General features: G+C 45.4%; 1 protein-coding gene and 1 pseudogene across 1 annotated transcript; both read right to left on the bottom strand.

Annotated features, from left to right (window-relative positions):
- Positions 1–758: 758 nt before the first annotated feature.
- LOC117071035 lies at positions 759–1,265 on the bottom strand (annotated as a pseudogene).
- Positions 1,266–3,139: 1,874 nt separating this feature from the next.
- On the bottom strand, positions 3,140–5,766 carry NKX2-8 (NK2 homeobox 8). The gene is made up of 2 exons (XM_033191101.1): positions 5,366–5,766; positions 3,140–4,601 (listed from the first exon to the last, which is right to left on the bottom strand). The coding sequence occupies exons 1-2, from the start codon at positions 5,520–5,522 to the stop codon at positions 4,030–4,032; spliced, it is 729 nt and encodes a 242-aa protein (XP_033046992.1). The 5' UTR covers positions 5,523–5,766; the 3' UTR covers positions 3,140–4,029.
- Between the last annotated feature and the right edge of the window lie 15,668 nt (positions 5,767–21,434).

Here is a 21,434-nt window from a genome sequence, read left to right as displayed (position 1 = left end):
AAAACAAAGGAGGGGAAATAATTCCCACCATGCGGCCACAGGTGTAAGATCTGGAACTAGACTGCTTGGGTTCAGATCCTCTATGTCACTTACCAGCCATATGACCCTGGACAAGTTTCTTCTAACCTTTTTGGTCTTCAATTTTCCCACTTGTATAGTGGTAGTAGTAGTATCTGGTGGAGTTGTGGAAACTGAATGAGTTAATATGAGGTAAAGGTGGAGTTGTGGAAACTGAATGAGTTAATATGAGGTAAAGGTCTGAGAATATTGCCTGATACACAGAGAACATCAGTACATACTAACAACTACTGTGATATGTGGCCAGCCTCTGCGAGTGGCCCTGAGCTGTGTAGAGTACTTTTAGTACTTTTAAGTGTGTTTTCTCATCCTTTCAGACTATCCATAAGAGAGCTTATAAGGGTTGTGATATATATATATGTGTGTGTGTGTGTGTGTATGTGTGTGTGTATGTGTATATATATATGTATATATATATATATATAATCATTACCTCCAGATTACAATTGTTCTCAAGGACCGCTTGTAGGGTGACTAAATATGGGTTAAGCTGAGGACAACGATGGTAACATTCCTTGAGGTTTATAACTGCTTTGGGCAAGCCACTTAGCCCCACCCATTGAGCCTCATTTTCTTTCTTTCTTTCCTTTTTTTTTTTCTTCCTGCCTCAGTTTTATTTGTACAAATAGCACAGGAGGACCCCAGCCCCATGCAGACCGCAGCCCAGGAGGAGGGGTGTGTCACACCAGTCCTTCTGTCCTTACGTTGGCAGATATCGAGATATCTAAAGCCTTTGTAGGGGCCTGGGCACCTTTGGGAGCCTGAGCTGGAACTGAAGCAGGAGCTGCAGCCTGGACCTTGCTTTGATCCTTTGCCTTGGCCTTTGGCTGGCACAGCTTGAGTGCCTTGGCAATGCGAGCACGGGCATGCTTTCCAAGCTTGGGGTGGGCAATGTAGGCAAGTCATTCAAGCTTGCGGATGACACCCTTTGGGATCTTGGGGTTAACCTCCTTGGGCTTTATGAGGGCTCTGATAGCCTCGGCACGTACACTCACAGCCGTGGCATTGTTGGCCTGCATCTTCTTTAGGCCCTTCTTGTTGCGCTTCTTGGCAAAGCGCATGTTCCTCAGGAACTTAGGGTCCATCCCCTTAAGAGATTTGTATCTTTGTGATCGGGGTTTCTTGATACCATTTCTGTGCCATTTTCAGGACTGGTTGTGTGTGGTGTGGTTCCTGGACTTGGCCATGTCTGCACCTTAAGCTGCAGCTCCCCAAGCCACAGTTTCTTATCTATAAAATGGAGGTATTATGTATACAGTGTAAGGTTTCTGTGAGATCAACTGTGAAAGTACCTTAAAAAATACCTGCAACACAGCAAGTTTCAATAAAAGTTTGCTGAGTGTGAATCTGCCTTGTGATGTTGGTGGTGGGTGACAGGTTGAAGTAGTTTCATCCAGATGGGAGATCCTAACTGTTCTCACAGTGGCTGGTAGAGAGGCCTTGGGTTCAGCTTTTGTCAGAAATTGTAAGGATTGATCTTTAGACCACAAAGTGGATTGACATTTATCTTTTCCAGCTTATCTCGTGAACAGAAAAAAAAAAAATCCCCCAAAAATCTGACAGCCTAGGTCTCTGAAATGGATTGGTGGTGATGAGAGTGCTATTTAAACTTTCCCCTAAGGTTTTTTCCTCTTTAAAGGAAGGACCTTATCAGCCTAAAGGAAAAGGAGAGAAAGGAAATGGGCCACAGTTTATACCTTATGGCTGCTAGTGCTTGTCACAGGAAACTGCTGCCCTCCTCTTGCCCAGCATGCAAGCTGGCTCCTGGGTGGGCATCTTGCTGGGACTCTGACCACTCCACTGGCAAGCAGCTGAATGTGGCTTCTTGGTTAGACCTCTGCTGACCATTTAGGACCAGGATGAATTTGACTAAAGCTGTGCTCTCCCAAAGAGCCTCCTGGAAAGAGGCCCTCTCTACAGTCTAAATCCCTTTGTCCTGCGGGCCTCCTATGTAATAGGCCTTCTCCACTGCACACTCCAAGACCTGCTTTCTCTGGAGCTCTAGGAAAAGTCAAGGAATTGGACAGGTAGTGATTTTTCAGTTTCTCCCTAAGAATATTCTGGTGGTCTTTGTCACCACCAATAGTAGAAAACAAGCTACCAATCTTTACCCCACTTCTTGGAGAAAATACCACTATGCAGGAAGAGCATGGAAGATCCCAACACCCCGCCAGCTGACCAGAGCCCAGTCCCAACACCAGCCTTCTTCAGAAATCATTACCTCCTTTTCTTTCACATCTGCTGTGCTGGAGCTAACTGGGAAGCCCCCTGACAGGTCCCAATATCTGTCTTACAATGTTCAGGCTCCCTCCCCAACAATCATTTATTAGAAAGGGGTTTTATGATACAAATTTGATAATCTCCCATGCACACTGGCACTGTTCTAATTGAAGTTGTAAGCCCATAAAATTCAAGCCCTTTGTCTTCCTGAAGGCCACAAGGTTTAAAAAGATACTATTGTCCTGGCTAACACCCACTACATTGTCACCAGGGACTGATTAAACAGAGTCCTGAATCCAAACAGTGCGGATTTTGTCTAGGTCCTTTTCAAGCCTGACAATGCCCTTTTCAGTTCCCAAGACAAAAAGAGGTTTAAGGATCGAGATTCTTCTAAGATAACCGCATCCATATGGAAGGCAAGGTGGCCGGCAGCTGAGACCCAAACACCCCACTCCCTTCCCCCTCTCTCCTCCTCTCTTTCTCCACCCCCCAAAATCCCAGGTGATAACACTGCCTCAGCCACCCTTCATCCTCCCCTTCTTCCTCCTTGGACAAGAAAGCTAGAGCCCCTAACAGGCCCATGCCTCCTCCTTACAGACCTCATAAGGGCCCTTGGCTCCCTTCCCCGAACTTGATACCCCAACTGCTCTCCTCTGGCGCATCTCCCAGCAGTGAGTGCCTGGGAGCGAGGTCGTGGCTTCAGTGAGAAAGTGACTGCTTGCACAGGAGGCCCTAGGGGGGCAGTTACAAACCCACGGGGTGCTAGTGTGCACTGGCAGGGGTGAAGTGAGGCCGACCAGCGGATCCTGGTCTGCGCCATGAGGAGACAGGAAATCACAGCTAAATTAGGCACTTGCAGGCTTAACTAGGGGTTACAAGTTCCCCGGTGCTCTTCAGGTCCCCAGGCACTTTTCAAAGGGTCCCGAGCACTTGGCTCCTGCACTCTGGAAACAGCTTGCGGCCAGGCCTGGGCTGTTCCGGTGCAGAGCGCCCGGCACCTGGCCTAGCCGGTTCATCTCCGGAGAAACTCCTTCTGCCCTGTTGTGGTCCGCAGGGCTGACTTTTCGGTATTTGAAACGCCAGCAGCTCTGGGAGCCTCGGAGTCACTCTGGGGCCGGAGACGCCAGAGACGCCTCCCGCTCACAAGAATCCCAAAGTTGCCTCAGCTTCCTCCTCTCCTTTTTCTTCCCGCGCCCAACCCTGACACCACCACCCCTCCATCCCCCAAGTATCGTCCTTAAAGTCGTGTTGAGACTGCAATCCGCGCTTCGATCCAACTGGGGCTGGGCCCCACTTAGCCAGTTAAGGGGCGAGCGAGCGATGCGAACACTGGTCTGGGGGGCACGGCTCCCGCCTACGTTCCCGGCAGGGGCGCAGAGGACCCAACCCTACACATTTTATTCTCGAACTACGAGGAAAAATACTCTATTTTTTAAAAAATAACTTGCTTCTCATACAAATCGCTATTTAAAATATACAAATAAGACCCAAGCATAAAATCTAACTCTGGGGCTGGCGGTGGAGGGAAGGTGAGGGAGGGAGCTCTGGCACACGTCCCCCGTGTGTGCTTGCGCGATGGCTGGTAAGGGCGCGCCAGGGGACCCTGGCGCCCAAGGAGATGGGGCTGCCGAGAGGCGGCCGGAGAAAGTTCCAGGTGTTCGGCTCCGGCCCTGCTCCAACCGCAAAGCGCGCTCCAAAGTCCAGGGTAGCCCCAGGTGCCCCCCAGCGGCCTCACCAGTTCCAGGAGACCAGGGCGGGGGGCGCTAAGTGCTGGTAGGCTGGGAAGAGGCCAAGCGCCGAACCGGGACAGAAGGCAGGGTAGCCCGGCAGAGGGCAGGCGGCGGCTGTTGGGGCGCCGCACTTGTCCTGGGCCGCGGCGGTGCCCGCCTCGCCGCCGCCGCCGCCGCCGCCGCCGCCGCAAGGCTGCCCGTCGCGAACAAGCACCGGCACCACCACGCGACGGAGCAGGCCTGGCGCGGCGTGCAGCTCGGCGGATGCTGCCAGGTCGGGCGACTCCGCGGCCCCCGGCGCGCGCGCGCGCTTCAGCTTGTAGCGATGGTTCTGGAACCAGATCTTGACCTGCGTGGGCGTGAGGCGCAGCACACTAGCCAGCTGCTCGCGCTCGGGCGCAGACAGGTACCGCTGCTGCCGGAAGCGCCGCTCCAACTCCAGCGTCTGCGCCTTGGAGAATAGCACCCGCCGCTTCTTCCTTTTCTCGGCGTCCGAGCCCGGAGACGCAGGCATAACGGACGGCCGCTGCAACGAGTCTGGCGGGCTGGTCTCCAGGCTGCTCTCGTCCGAGGCTAGGGACGGCAAAGGAGACACGGGTGGGTGAGACGCCGGACCCTCCGAGGGCCTGCTGCCCTTCTGGCAGGAGCGTGGAGGCACCGGCCGGAGGGCACGCCCACTAGCACCAGACTTTCGGGATGAGGCCATTTCCTGAGTCCACAGCTGGACATCCACCTCTCCGAATGCGGTGACCTCATTCATACCACAGCAGTCATCAGCGGGCCTGAGATCGTGCCCCGAAGAAACCCACCCCGGGGCCCTCTTAACATGTCCGCACCGGTAGTTGCGCTGGCCGACCTGTTTATCACAAGCTGGGTCACCAGCGCGGGCCTCCTCCGGGTCGACTGCACTGCAGTGTGCCGAGGTTTGCGGAGCCCTGAGTGGGAAGGGGGTGGGAATAAACTCGCCAACACTGGCAATCCCAGACGGAGGCCTGGAGATCGTGGCCGTGTTTTCAGGCATGGGAGCGGGGGCGGGGCGGGGGGCGGCAGGCGGCGGCGTGTTTTAAGTGTTCAATTATTCCGACCCCTAGAAATCGCCAGACACAGAAACCCCAAATCTCAGGGCACTAGTGCCAGGCAGGGATCTGCTCTTAGGATGTGCCGACTGGGACGAATGCGTTAGGGGTTCGAGGATAGGGCTTCCGTTTCCAAGACTGAGGAAATTCAGACCCTGGGCTGGGATTTCGGCTTTCTGGCCCCGCGTGGGCCGGGCCGTTGATTCTGCTGCCCCACGCCTCCTACCTCCCACCCCGCACCGCAGTCCACCACGCACTCACAGGGGTAGTGACCGCGATCCGAATCCAACCAGGCGGCGCAGGGGTCGGGCTGGGGGGCGCGTGGTTCTGGCTCCCGCCTCGGCAGGTGTTGCGCGTCCTGCTCGGGTAAATCTAGAAGGCTGCGCACGGTGAAGCTCGGGCGTCCAGAGGTGGCCATGGCCGAGGAGGGGAAGGAGGCGGGGGCAGGGCAGGCTGGGAACGGAGGGGCGGCAGGGACGCCGCTCCTACGGATGGGCGTGGGAGGCGCTCGCCGTGCGCTGGCAGCGGAATATTAGCGCATTTACAGCGGAATCTCTGTTTATATAAACAGCTCTTCCCACCCGGGCCGCTTTGAAAGCCGAGGTCCAGGTCTCCAGGGTGTTAAGTACCTGAATGAGCACTGGACCAGAGCCGGGGCGAGCCCGGAAGGTGCCACCTCCGCCCCCGTCCCACCCCGCACCCCACCCCTCGGCGCCCAGTTACCTCCCAGAGGCTGCAGGAAGCAGCCTTCGGCATTAGCGATTCTGTCTGATTAGCCCAAAATGGGAACAGATAATGGGGATTGTTACCAGTGAATAACATCTTGGGTGGCGAGCGGTGGCCACCACCCGCCTGACCCAGCTCCAGCTTCCTCCTCCTCCTCCTGGGCTGACTTGAGGCCAGGCCCCGCGGGAGTGCTGGGAAGGGTGGAGGCGACAGGGGTGGGTTTATGAGCACCCAGGAATTTATTCCCTGTTTGCTTTATTCTTTGAGCTTGTTTGCTAGAGTGGTAGTTTCCCGCAATTATCCAGAAAGTGATTTACAAAGCGGCGTTAAACTCTGGCGCGCTCCCTTTCTCTTTTTGGTTGGGCCCCTCTAAGATTCAGGATGACAAGTTTCAGGAGGGCGCAAAGATTAGCCTGGCCCTGCCAGCATTGGCCCAGGGGTTTTTACAGCCGCTGGGAGCCTCCGATCACCCCATGCATCCCCCCAACAGCCTCAGAGGTGCTGGGGAAGGGCTGGGACAACATTCGGAGCCCCAGTTCCACGTCTCCACAGGCCGGCAAAACAGAGGAGGCATGCAGCCAAGCTACTTAGGTCTACAGTGCCGGTTTCTTTGGCCCAGCTTCGCCCGGCCGCTGCCGGTCGCGGAGCTCCACAAATTTGGGCCCAGGCCCGTTCTAGAGTCCCCGGGCAGGGGTGCTTCTCAGGTCGTCCTATGAGGGCTTTGAGGCCTCCTTGGAGTCGCCAGATGATCTGGCGCCGCCGGTGTGCCTTGGCTCCATAGCCTCAACGACAGTCTCAGTGCCTGGGTTTTGGGCTTTGGGCTTTGGGCTTTGCCCGGGAGCCTGCCCATGCCCTGCACTCCGCGCTCGCAGTGTGGCAGACCCTGACGAGACTGCCCGCCCTGGTCTGGGAATGCACCGATCGGGAGAATTAGGACAGGGCCTACTGGTCAGAAAATAACCACCGGCCATGGGTTTCTCTGGGTTCTTCTAGTTTCCACAGCTCCACCCTAGAAAATGATCAATGTAGGAGGCGCAGGGAACCGGCCAGCGTGGATACATTTTGTTGGCCCATGGCCTAGCTCTGACTGCTCTTCAGTCTACAGCTCAGGAACGCCCTCTCAGAGGCCTCTCCTACTGAAGTTAATAGTTTGGATATTTAATTGCTAAATTGTAGCAAGGTGGCTGCACCAGAAGTCCTGGCTCCTCCCGGGCTGAACTCGAACCTGGCTTGGATGCGGCGGCCGCGGCCCTGCCAAGCCCCGCGCACCCTCCCCATCAGCCTCCCTATCAAGCGTGCCGGAGGTGCCCGGAGCTGCACCGCGCGCTGGGTGGTCGGGCGGAGGCAACCCCAATACAGGCCAACTGCTAGGCCGCGGACAAAGGGGAAATGGAGCTCGACGCCCCAGACCTGTTGGAAGCATTTGTTCCAGTCAAGATTTTGCATTTGTTCAGTCCGGAATAATACGTGATTGACGTCTGCTCACAATGCGCTTTAGCGCGCCAGGATAAATCGGAGCTTGTCCGGTGTTGTCATGGTTTTCAATGGGGTTCAATGGGATTGGGAGCACGATCGACTCTGCTGGCCGTCTTTCCGCGGCTCCGGCAATAGATTTATTAGTTATGTCTTTTTAAATAAGATTAAACTGAAATGACTTGGCTGTCCTCTCTGCAGACGGGGCCGGGGCGGGAGCCTGGAGTGGGCAGGGGGCAGCGGAGTCCGGAAACCCGCCGCGCACCGCTCATCAGCTCCTGAGCCCTCGGCGTCTAGAGAGTGGGCAGGTCGCAGACTGGCTCCAGGCTTCGCGGACTTATCTCTGGCCAGGGCCCGAGGCTTGGCAGTCTCTGCCAGCCCACCCCTCTAGTGAGAAGCTGAGGCACTGACAAAGACTGTCCTGGGGAAGCAAGCCTTTTGACTGATTCCCAAATTCGGTGTTGAACTATGATACTGTGTAAGGTAGAAGGAGCTCTGGCCTGGAAATCGGTTTGCATCCGTGCTGTGCCCCTACCTATCTCTAACCACCTCATTTCTCTAAGTTTCCTTCCTTCCTTTTTTTTTTTTTTTTTTTTTAATTCATCTGATGCAGAAGAGAATAGGAGAATGTATTTGGTAATTTCTAAGGACCCTACTAGTTTTATGATTCCGTATCTCAGGAATTTTTCTATACATATCTTCATTGTAGCATTTACCAGCCGGACATGTAGACTCCCTCCTCCCTGAGGTTCTTGAATTCTTAGCCCCAGGACTGACTCCTTCTCCAGGATGTTCTAGGAGAGGAGGTGTCATCTTTCCAGTTTCCCAAGGATCTTCCACAGGAGTAGGGTGGGGTAGATAACAATTTAGGGAGAAGGACCAAGTCAGGAGAAGCAAAAGAAGAGTCTTTCCTTGAATGACTGACCTCTCTTAGCCTTTTAATCTATTTAACATCCTAAGCCCACACTGACGTGTAGAAATAAGTAAATGGCGCTCTTCAGCGCTTAAGAGCTCTTCAGCATCAAATATTTGCTTTTACTCTTAGTGTTTGGCTCCCAAAGCAGAGATACATCCCCCCATCTAGCGCTTGTGCTCTGGGGAGGACTTTGCTCTGGGATTCGCTCCAAATATTACTTCTAGCTTCGTGTTCACTGTCTTGGGAAACAGTGTTCCGGGGCCTTGGTCTGCATTTTAGATGTCCCAGGGAAACCCTGTAGCTCCTGGTTCAAGAAAGGGCTGCAGCTTACCTGTTTCATCTTGGATTCCCTACTCTGCCATAAGTGCCTCTGCCATAGGCCAACCCTTCCTCTCAACTCTGCTCTGCGGATTTAGCTGAATTATCTCTGAGAGCTAGAACCAGGGAAGTCCAAGAAATTGTTCCATATAAACTGTGCCTTCTGAAGAAATGCAGGAAAGCCAGAGTTAGAGAAAGGTACTTTCTGTATTGCCTTTTCACATCAGATAAATTCACAGACATGGGAGGGGAAAATTACTTTGATACTGGGCCGATAGGAAAAGACAGTCAAGCTAATCTTAAGTTTTTTACACATTGGAGATATATATGAATTGCCTCCAATTCCCAAGAGATTCTTAGAATCACAAGTAAGCATTTAACTGGACATTATTTCCAGATTTTCATATATTATTTGGTATTCTGGACACTTGAACTTATTTGCAACTTAGCATAGCATGTGAATATTATTATTTAATTAGATAAGTATTTGTTTTCTTGTAATTGGATATAGTATATCTCAATGCCAGTAAGAGTTTTTAATCTTTAGGCAGCTGTAATATATGAGTATATTTAAGCTGTCCACAATAATCATCCTTTCAGAAGTATTATCCAGAGATGATTATCACTACTGCATGCTTAAGATTTTAAGACTAGAAAATTCTGAAATAAAACTAAAGCATCTTGATTTTGAAAAAATGATTGTGTCTATATCTTGCATTCCGTTTTTAAATCCTTCCATTTTGGTTAAGTGTTTCACAAAATCCTGCAAATCTATACAGTATTGAAGAGAGGCAACACTGCAAATTCCCCTTGATAGATGGAGGGCCCTCAACTGCCAGGACATTTTTCTTTGCCTCATAGCAACTGCTCTCCCCTCTTTATCACTATTCTGGTTAAAATAGCAAAAGGAAAATAAAAATGAGGTTCTGACACTTTCAAGAAGTGGATGATCTTGATTGATCATAGGATGTAAGGAAAAGGCATCATTTAAAATCAGATCTCTTTGCCTTTCTTTCTGAAAACTAGTTGCCATGAGCACGTAAACATTTCCCTTCTAATGGCTAATAATCAATTGCTTGACAGTAGTCCAGTGTTCAGGCTGGGAATTTAGTCCATTTTTAAAATGGCTTTAGATTTTATTGTTTAATGCCAAATGACAAGATTTGAATGATCCTACCTTCAGTCTCTTACAATAATGACTTTACGTTGACTTTGTTATTGTTCTTGATCTCTAGAGGGAAAGTTTATCTTTCCTAATATGTTTAGTTGTTTAAGTATGTACATGAAAAAATATATAGAGGGTAAAATGGTTCAATTAATTGAAAAATAAACTTGTTTTATTAAATATCCATACTTTCCATTCACTAAAAAGCCAGCAAATAACTCTTTAATTTTTAGTTTATCAAATATTCTGGTCTTCTTTATGGCTTACAATGGTATAATAAGGATAGCTGTGTTGGCATGATATAGCAGAATAAAAATAGTAACACACCTTGGAGGAGGGGTGTCAGATCTTATTTGTCCGGAGCTGAACCTCTTATTTTTGCCTAAGCTTTTTTTTTTTAAGGTACCGTGTTATACTCCTTTGCTCAACTGATATAGATGTTGTTTCTATAACACAGAATTCTTATTGATGTTTACATAATGAAGTTCCAGGCCCTAAGTCACATTTAATGCTACATGCAGACGCTGACAGGGTAGATTGACCCAAGGAACATATTCAGTGATCTCAGTCCCAGTATCTCAGATAGGCCTACCCATAGTGCATGCTTATAACCAACCATCAACACTTCAGTTCAAACCAGTTATTATTTTTTAAATTGCCCAAGCATTATAATGGGGTCTTTAAAAATATACCTTTACTTTGTTGTTAGATCATCTCTGGAATTCTAAAAGGATCCCATTATTAAAGTGAGGTATTATCTCTGCCTTACTTGACAGACATTTAAACAAAACACTAAACCAATCATTCTGGAGAAGTATTTGTTAATATTCCGTGAAGACAGGGATTCCAGTCTTTCAAAGGGCCAAAGCATCAGATGTTCAGTTCTCTTATTGATGTTGAAGATAGTAGTAATAAAAATATCACTTCATATTTTACACATTTGAGAATGTTTACAATGTATACTCACACTTACCTCAGTCTCAGGCACAAGAGATTATCTGGAAGATGGAAAACTTAAAGAGAGACTTGAAGGCAAGACAGACTGAGATATCCCTAGAATTGAAGAAATCAGTGGGGAGGATGAAGAGGACCTAAAGAAGAGCAAGAGAGTCCATTGTAATAGAAGGTATTAGAAAAGAATGATTAAAAAGTGAAAGAGAAAGACAGCATGTGCTAGCTTAGAAGCTACAGGTTCAATTTGATCTCATCAACTCAAAGAGGATAAAAGCATGGATGGAAAAGTTCCAGTTGATAGTGGCTTTTACATTCTTTCCCAAAGTCTTTATAGTTCTAAAAATTATGAGAGTAGATAGGCATTAGTTTTTAAAAACACTTCAAATTTTTCTAGATCCTATTTAGTTTAGTCTTAAATTTTCCTTTGGAAAAATCTTTTCCCCTCTTCCAAGACGTGGCACAAATGCACAACAGGAGCAAGAAATGACTACTTGCAGGAATTTCCCCACAAAAAAGTAAAAGAACTATATATGTTTACTGAAGCCTCTGGAAATCCCTTAACCAGCAAAGGTGGCTGTCTTTGTATTCTTGATTAAATGGGTATTTGCACTGAAGTCACATACCACACAAAGGAAACAAAACAAAATAAAAATGTCCTCCGTGTTCTATTTTTCAATCATTTGTGTGAAGGAGGTTCCTGGCCTTTATCACTGTCAGTGAAAAGTTCTTCATTGGCAGGAGACATTCCACTCACCCTGCTTCTTGTGCATGGGGAGCTTACCATGGAAACTACTACTGGAGCCATCAGACAAATATATAAATGACAAAGCTCCACGCTGGGCATTCTAGGTTTAGCGACAGGGTACGAAGAAGGGCGTTTAGAATTTCTTGAGAAATTTATTGTTCTATTTGTCTTGGTCTGAATCTTAAAACCCATAAATTGAACTTGTTCAAGTTAGGAAACAACTAAGAAATGACTTTATCTAAGGAAATTATCTCTGACACAAAAATATATATGCCATGTTTAACACAGCTTTAGTAAAACTATGCTTTAGGTAGATTTTTTTAAATGATAGCTTCAGTATCCCTAAGATAAGAAATTCATCCTTAATATATGTTTGTATTTTTTAATCGGGTATGGCCTTTAATTGAGACAAAAAAAAAAAAAAAAAAGAAAGCCCCATAATTTTTTCTTTGCTGACCACATTTCTTTTGTCAACAAGCTCCATCCTAGAGCTTCCTTGGCTTATTCTTAAAATGTAACATTTTGCTTTGTAACACAAACCTGAGGAAACAAGAGAGCACTTCAGAAAACTTGCATTGTATTTTTTGGATTCCATGTTTTGTCAAGCTCTCATTTAATTTATAACCAACCCCAGGTTACTGCCCCATGGTTTCCAGCTAGTCTGTTTCCAGCTTTCCTCTGTCCATGGTTCACATGAACTCACCGTGAAGACCATCTGTGCTTGACACATCCACCCATGAGCAGCGTGTTTCCAGTGCTCATTTTCATTAGCAGCTCCTCACGTCAAGTCAGTTTACATAAACTCGACTGATATATTCCTGGATGGCTATGCCATCAGGATGTGCACATTTTTATACATAATGAAAACTGAGGTTTTTTTTTTCCTTGGGCACTGGAAGTGTGGATATGTTCCGTTAGTTTGTAGTATGAGAAAGAAATAGATGGTCACAGATTCTATTGTAGTTGCTTCTTTGGGTTTGGCTACTTTAAAACCAAAACAAAACCTTCCTTTTTAAATTTTTCTTATACAAAATGACTGGGCTATAAGGCAAATTTAGAGGGGGAAAATCCAAAGTATAAATATGTACCTAAAGTTAGACATCCTATTTCTTATGTATTATTAAAATGATTTTATAATGATGAATTTTGTGAAAGCTCAGATGCCAGGATGCAGGGGTTATCCAAGATCATTAGCAGGTCATCCCTGGTGAATTTAGCCTTCCGGTTTTTTCTATAATAAAAATAAAATAAAAACGACTCAAGTTCCATGAATTGTTTTAGTCATCTCTTTTATAGGACCATTAGGAAAAGTACATGAATATCTCTTTATATGAATTACAATGTTTTTCTGTTATTGAAATTTTCTATTATTCAAATCCTAAGAAAGTTGGAGTTAGATCCTGATTCTCCTAGCAGCTGATTGATCACAAGAGCATCCCTAAGGGGTAGCATGGGGGTGGGGATGAGGGGAGAAACCTGCAAGGGTCTCTAACTGAATCGAGGTAGTCTGCACTGAAAGGAGGTGGGTGGGACTGGGTGAAGGGAAGGAGGAAGGCAGGAGAAAGCGAGAGAGTGAGTGCTTGTCTCAGCTTAGGGATCCCCCATCTCCAACCAGCCAGGACTTTTACCAGCTGGAGGATGGTAAAGGGAAGGCAAGTGGCAGGGAGTCAGTTTTATCACCTCTGGAGTACCACACCACCCAGTGTAGAGGAGAAAGGGCTTGGTGGTTTGTTCAGATGTCAATTAAGGGACCTGACAGCCTGTACATTTTAAAAGTCCATGTAGGGAACAAAGTCTGATATGTAGGGATCCTGTTGTGATTTGTTTTTTTGTTTGGTTTGTTTTTTGATTTTTGTTTTTCAGCATCTCAGTGACTAGCAGTGTGGCTTCATCTGGTTTAAGTTGTATTTGTTTCCAAACAGCTTAGTCTGTTACAATGCAAATTGGGCAGCTCAGAAACCCTTTGCAAATCGAATTTTTTAAAAAGTTAACTTACCCCAGCAATGAACACAGATTGCAAATCAGTTAAAAGCAGTGAGAACAAATGTGTCTTAAATCGAGGATGGAACAAAGGGAAGGTGGGGGCACATCCCTTAATGTCAATAGGCAGAAAGCTGCACGTGCACAATGGGCATGGGAGCGACCACCCAAGGTGATTCGTGTCAGTTCTGGAGACCGACAGAGACCTGGAGCCTGGGGGCCAGGCCAGCCACCCAGAGTTCTGCTCAGAAGACAGCCGAGGTGGTGGGGAATGGTCAAATTCTTGTTCCAAGCTATGCTGTATCCACAGTCAGTTTTCTTCTTCCAAGTATGACCAAAATGTCAGGAGGTCTGCACTCTGGCCACTGTGGCCAGTGATCACACTCTTGGTGGATCTGGAAGGCTGTTCATGGGAGTGACTAATCACTAACTAGAGTCATGGAATTATGCAAAATGTATAACCCCCTCCACCCCCCAACACAAGACTGCCCACACACCTTGCTTTATTGTCAGTAGCATGCAGGTCTCTCACAGGGCAGAATTTTGAGAAAATTATAATCCACAAATATATGGTAAGTGACTCATGAGCACCAGGCACTAAGCTAGTACTGAGGCTGATCTAGTCAAGTATAGTTAATAGTCCCTAACAAGCAACCTGATTTTTCTTTCCAACAAGCACCAGATTTGGGGATCAAATAGACAAAACCAGATCTGGGTTTGTCATCTGGCTCTCCCAGTAGTACCTAAATGACCTTGATCTAGTTTTATAATTTCTTCAAGCCACGGTTTCCACATGTCTAAATGGAAATAAAAATTCATACAGGGATTGTGAGGATTAATGAGATTTTTTTTGGGTGCTTGGGATAGTGCTTGCCCACAGTTAGTAGGTACTCATGTGTGGCAATTGTTGTAGTAATAATGTATCTTGGGAGAAGTGAGATGCTTATGGAGCAGCTGAGTTTTACCCCATATAACCAACTTGGAGCTGACCTATAATAACTTTAGGATTATCAGTTACAGACAGAGCTGTAGATAACTTTATCTAGTTCAACCCCTTCCTTTCACAGAAGAAATAGAGCCACAGAGGGAGGTTGGGTGACTTGTCCAGAATCTCACAGAGCCTGACTTGGAGCCCAGATTTTCCTAATCTAGGGTTCTTTTTACTTCAGCATACCCTGCACCATGAGTCCCCGAATAACCTTTCTTCTCCTAACAGAGTAAGGGGAAAGCTGCCTATAGAAAAGGTGTCTTTAAACTCAGCAGCATTACTCAGACACTCCAGTTTCAGATTTTGGCCTCAGGCCTACTTTGCTCTCCTGGCTCTCAAATCTCTGCTGGCAATGCAAAGGCTCTCATCTCACTTTAATGGAAGAATAGAGGCTCCCAAGCCCTAATGTTTTCATTTCTGGGTGGCTCTGTTGCTGCTTCAGGTTTTTTTTCCCCTGGAGTCTCTGTGCTTCAGGATTCATTCTTTCTAACATGTGAGTTCCTGAAGTAGCATTTGAATCCTCTCAATTCAGCCAGAGCATCTTGGAGTAAAAGTTCTCTCTCTTTAGCACATGTGAAACACCACATAAGAACAGAATCAGATGAAATGGAAACAAATGCACTTGCCTGGAAAGGACCAGAAACAGGCAAATGTTGACTGCTTAAAAAAGCAAAGGAAAATGCATTGTGGTTGTTTTATTTATTTATTTATTTATTTATTTATTTAAGGTATAATTCTTCACCTACTGAGGAAAATAGAGAAAAGAGAAAAGAGAATGGCAAGTTAAAGGAAAGCTGTGTCACATCACGGCCCTGGTTTTACCTGGAAGACGATATGAATGTGGTGGGTGGGGGACAGGCTCCTGCATCCCTCATGTGTGCCAGCCCTACAGTGGCTGGAGAGTCCCCATTCTGCAGGGAGAAGCCAGCTGGCTCCCAGCCTATCCTCAAGATCAAGGTCATATTATTTTGTTTTCCAAGTTCCTTTAGCTCTTACAGTCAAAATCATATGATTTTCCTCTTAATTGCCTTCTGAGCATTTCGAATGTGCTAATTCCATCTTCCTAATTAGACTGTAAGCCTCTCCAGGATAGGCACTGTGTGCTCTGTATTTCTTCTGTATTCTCAAAAGAAAAACTTGATTTTTGGGGGGCTAACACAGAATACATTGCAAAATATGTGACAAATGGGCTTTTTGAGTGTAAAAATGCCTCCTTAGGAGGGACATGTTTCTTCTTTACCGTATTGCAGCTAATCAGATAAAGATATGGACCAGGATTAACTTCCCACCCAAGTGGAGTGGTATTAATGCATTTCCTGCCAGAGGTATTGTGGAATGCCATGGGCAAGGGGTATGTTGAAAGAGTTCACCCTTTATTTGAAAGAAATGGTGGTCCTTCTGGTCTCAGAGCAAGTTAAAAGGGATTTTGCTGTTTATTCTTCAAATTTCTTTTCCCTTGGTCTGTATAAGACACAATAGATGATAACAGCTGATTGAGAATAGTTAGTCTAGTGTATAAATATGTAAACATGGGTAAGTATGTATTTAGACAATTTAAAAGTGTGTCTCATTTACCCAATTATAAACAGCTGTCTGAGAGCAATTACGATTTATCATGTAAATGCTTATTTGCATAATTCAAAATATGAATATTATTTGCTTGATAAAGACTGTAAATAAAAGGCAACCCGAACTTTCTCATGCTTAGAGTTTTATGCTAAGTTTTTGCCATACGGAGAAAAAGAGCATTTTGTTGAAAACAGAATTTAATTTTGATAATTCTAGCAGGTCCAAATAATCACTAATTTAATAAGAAAAGAGCAAAACTTTTAAAGGTGGTTGACTGAGAAATAATAAAAGAGGTGATACTACTCTGCTGCTTTTACTCCTGAAAATTTTCTGTGTAAAGCAATTCTGCTGATGAGTTGTTTTACAACTGTTTTCACTGAATGCGAGTGTTTAATGGGGAATTCTTTTGCATATTCTATGTACTACCATTTGATATACACATAATTCTTCAATAATATATCATTATTTTTTAATTGTGTAATTACCAAATGAGTATGCTTCCAAGTGTACTAAGGAACAACTCTCCTTAATATATAGCTATTCTACATTTATGAAAGTAAGTTATAAAATGTGGACATCAAAACTTCCATTCAGGTATTACCTGATATATTAATTTTCCAAGGGCTGTCATAACCAATTACCACAAACTTAGTGACTTACAGCAACAAAAATGTATTCCCTCACAATTCTGGAGGCTAAAAGTCTGAAATCAAGATGTTGGCAGGGCCCCGTACCCTCCAAGGGCTCTAGAGAAGAATCTTGTCTTGCTGCTTTGTAGTTTCTAGTGGTTGCTGGTGATCCTTGGTATTCTTAGCACGAAGCTGCCTTATTCCAATCTCTGCCTCCATTGTCACATGGCCTTCCTCTGTGTGTGTTCGTGTCTCTGTATGGCCTCTCCTTGGATTTAGGGCCCACCGTAATCCAGTATGACATCATTCAAACTAATTACATCTTTAAAGATCCTATTTTCAAATAAGGTCAACATTCACAGGTACTGGAGGTTAGTACTTGAGAGCTTGTTTGGAGGTTCTAGCAGGGGAGTAAAGCTAGTCATATACCCTTGACCAAAGACCGGTCCTCCTCTATTGGGTATTGTCCTCCTCTTCCACCGAGCACACAGCTTTGGGAAGGACACACATGGAGCAGTGAGGGAGGAAAGGGACACCTGCCTAGCCAGCCAGATCAGCCGAATCCACCCTGGCGATCAATGGGGTGACAGATGTCACAACCAGATTGCCTTCACATCCGGTTAGTACTTGAATATATATTTTGGGGGGACACAGTTCATCCCACTACACCCAGTGAGGACTAATACGCAAAGTACAGTTCCTAACTACTAAAGGATTCTGAAATATTATCTGAATTGCCCTTCCCCCAGGAGTAATATATACCTTTGTAATAAAGGTATATATAATATTATTGTATGGTATATTCAAGAAATATTTATTCAATTTCCATGGTAGGAAAACAATGTAAAGAGGACTCTCTCTTAACCAGACTACCCATTTAACCAGAGAACTTGATTCTTCCATTATTTTTGACAACCAAAATTCATGATCTTTCCTTGATATTAGTGATTTTCTTCAAGGATCTGTTGCTATTTTTGGTATACTAATTGTGGACAAGTCTTCCCAAGTGGATTCAGTCTCTCTCTGCAGCTCTTCCTTGAGGTTAGAGGTCAATTACTGACTCCTTTATACAAATTTTTTCATGTTTTCAGAAAAGAAACTACTGTATGTTAAAATGGTAAACATTTTATAAAAGGTAGCTCATTCAGACCTCATAACATTGGGAGTTATGTTTTATGATAGTCCCATTTTATGGGTGAAATACTGCTCGGAAAGGGTCCCAAATCAGACAGCCATTAAGTGGTAGACACAGGATGTGAATCCACATATGCCTGTTGCTAAAGCCCCTCTCTTTGGAAGAAAGCACAGTGTGCCTGGCTGCCTGCTGTTACTTCCTGGGCTCTCATACTCCCCGACCTGTCCAGGAATGTTTTTCTGTGCCGCTTCAGCTCTGCTGATTTTGCCATGTTTCTACACCTCTACTGAGTGACTTCTGGTTCCTAGGAAGCATTGCCCACATGACTGGGTTAAGGACTTGGAAACCTGCATTGATCAGGAAACAGCAGAATGGATCATCTCTTAAAAGACCCTTATCAATGGGTTCCTTGTGAAAATCAAAGCAGGGTACCACAGTAGTTCAGATGTGAAAAAACAAGCCCTAGAGTCTGAGCACAGGCATAGGAGTTGGTTTTAGAGTTTGGTGAGCAAGATCAGAAATCTGAGTGAGTTAATCAGGACTAAGATGCAGTGGCAGTTTAAGGGCCTATCCCACACCAGGAGGTGACTGATGATACTGATTAAGCAGGAAAGAAGTACTGAAAATCTCATGCCTAAATTTGCAGCTGTCGTGGCCCAAAAGTATTGCATCCTCTCTCTGCTTATTTGGGTAAGGTTTTGCTTCTCTGCCTTTATCGTGCAACTTCTCTGCTTCTCACTAGTTTTCTGAAAGCAGTTGAATGGCTGTCTTATGTATGTGTCCTGTCAGCCCAACTAGACACCAAGCTCATTGAGGAGGGTCTTTTCTCTTACTATATTTTGTGTTACCAAAGGTGCTCGTGGAGCTCTTCATTCAATCCCTGGTCCTTGACACTCAGGGAAGGCTACATCTGATGAACACAAATGAGTGGGAAATTTGTAATTGACAAGCTGGGTGAGTAATTTTTTTCCAAGTTAAAAATTTTGCTTTGTTGTGAAAAGACATGCTTTGTTCACACCCAACATCTTGTTGCTCAATAAAAGATCTCACAGACTTTATAATTTATGTGAGGCTCAAATGCCAGATGACTGGTTCATGGCCAATTCCATCGTTAGGAGATATACGCAAAATTGGTATTTAGTGCTGTTTAGTTGAGATTCCTGCTTCTTTGTCAGGATCTTTTTTTCTTTCTTTTCTCTTTTTTTAGTTCTAGCTATTGACAATCAAATCTGATATAGAACTCAGACTTCTGTGACTCCAAAATCATATATTCTAAAAGCCAGGCTGAAAACAAACGCACTTCAATGCTTTGTTTTCTAAGTGTCCTTTCCTTTTCCAATCAGAAAAAAAGATGAATTAGCATTTTATGGTGTCTATTAGTGGGGGACCACTCAGGTCATAAAAGTGCACCAGGCAGAGGAATTTCCACACTGGTATAACAATGAACTTCCCCTGGGTCCTAAACTGTCCCAAGTGAAACGAGAATCAAGAAACCCCCGTTTGAATCACCATCCTGGCTCAACTGTGTCTAAAGGTTATGCCCTTTACCAGAAAACCAGGTAGAGCAGGTCCTGCCCCTCTCTTGTCACCTGCCGATTCTGGGGTTACAGAAAGGGCTAGCTTATAGGAACCTATCTCCTCACGTTACATTTAGCTGAGCTTCAGCTGCATGTACCACTTTCCCTAATGTTTTTCAATTATTTATTTCCTTTCTAGTTCTCATAGCAAGCCTATGGGAGAGGTTTATTTTGCTCGCTCATTTTTAGATAAGTCAAAGCTTTGGTTGCTAAATATGGCATTCCAATTTAAGGAGAATCAGTCATTTACCCTCTGAGGGCTGCTAATTTATTATTACTGGCTGATTCACCTATTTGTTGAATCAGCAAGCATTTATGGCATGCTTGCTATGTGACAGTAGCTGTGTTCCGAAAAATGACATTTGCTTAATGTTTTGCAGTTTCTAGAACATAAAATACACTATTGTCTTTGTTTCATTTGCAGTTGTATAAGGTAAGTATGATTATCTCTATTTTACAGATGTAACCACTGAGGTTCAGATCTCAAAGACTTGATGCAGGTAGGATCGTCACTCAAGATCAAGCTAGGATGAGTGCAGCAGATTATCAGACACCTTCTGTTGGCACTGTTCTCAAGACTCAATAATGAAAAATGACCCAGCCCTGGATTTATGGGACTAAATGTTTAATATGCATGTAATCATAGGGTTTGCCTGTAACTTAGTATCCAAACAGGACCCTTTTTGTTGTTGTTGAGACAGAGTCTTGCTCTGTCGCCCAGGCTGGAGTGCAATGGTGTGATCTTGGCTCAGTGCAACTTCTACCTCCTAGATTCAAGTGATTCTCCTGTCTCAGCCTCCCGAGTAGCTGGGATGACAGGTGTGCATTACTATGCCTAGCTAATTTTTGTACTTTTTTTTTTTTTAGTAGAGACGGAGTTTTGTCATGTTGGCCTGGCTGGTCTCGAACTCCTCGATCCGCCAACCTCAGCCTCCCAAAGTGCTGGGATTACAGGCGTGAGTCACTGTGCCCGGCCAGGACACTTTTAAGAAGGAAAGGAAGTGCTATAATTATAACAGGACAACTGGTGCCATCTGGGCTGGATGGTTATTCTACTCCCTGCCACTTTCCCTTATCTCTCAGCCTGTTTGCTCAGGGAGACAACAATGAATCTTTGGAGACATTTGCCTTTACAAAACTGGGCAGAACCAACTAGTGTGAAGGTGGGGCACAGACAGATTGAGGCAGAGGGGCAGGAATGAGGGAACATGGAGTAGTATCTGGGCTGACTTATGTACTAACCAGGTTGCCAGAGATGACCCAAATGGAGGGATGGGGGCTGCTATGGAGGTGGGCAGCTGGGCTGTGGCTGTCTCCCTGTTGCTTAGTTGAAGCTGCAAGAGGAAAGAGGGAAAATAAGCAGACTGTCTCTCCTCCAGACAAAATCAGCCCATCTGGTTTCACATTCGCTTCCAGTGAAACCCACCCTGCAGTGCGTGAAAATTCCCAAGATCTTTTTCAGTTTTTTTTTTTTTGTGTGGGGGGGGGACTGGGTTTCTTTTTAATACACTCCCCACTCCCAACCAGGAATTTATTCTCTAGTGAAATAGTTTAATATTATTAAACGAATTATTCCCATGAGTTGAGTGTAAACCATTAAAAATTCCAGAGGGTAGGGAAGATATCTGTCTTTGGTTATTGACCCAAGGCGGAATGGAAGCAGTTGTGTTATTTAAGACTGTGTGTCGAAGATTGAGACTGAGTTTGTTTGCTGTCAAGTGGGAATTGTGTCTCAGAGCTGGAAGGAATTTGAGGAGATTATTGGTTCAGCCTCTTGCCTTTAGACAGTTAACTCTAAAACTCAAAACATACTTCTAAGGGACTTATGGGTGTGAGGGTAAAGTACATCCTTCTCAGAATGTTGCAGAAGGTCTTCATGAGCTCACCCTGTCTCCCGCCAATCACACATCTCCCAGCACTTCGTTACTTGAACTCGGTGCTTCAGCTATAATGATGATAATGATGGTATCTAATATCTTTGGAGTTCATAGGATGTACCCCACACTTTTCTAACATTTTACCTGTGTTATCTCAGTTATTATTCACAGTCCTATGAAGTAGTTCCTGTTAGTAGTATTTTTATGGATGAGGAATCTGAGGTAACAAAGAGGTTAAGTAGCTTTTCTAAAGCCAAATGTCTCCAAGGCTACCCAGG

The sequence above is a fragment of the Trachypithecus francoisi genome, unplaced genomic scaffold, assembly GCF_009764315.1.
Source record: "Trachypithecus francoisi isolate TF-2019V2 unplaced genomic scaffold, Tfra_2.0 Lachesis_group3, whole genome shotgun sequence".
Taxonomy (NCBI): Eukaryota; Metazoa; Chordata; class Mammalia; order Primates; family Cercopithecidae; genus Trachypithecus; species Trachypithecus francoisi.
Note: the sequence above shows the minus strand (reverse complement) of the source record. Positions and strands in the feature narration are given on the sequence as shown.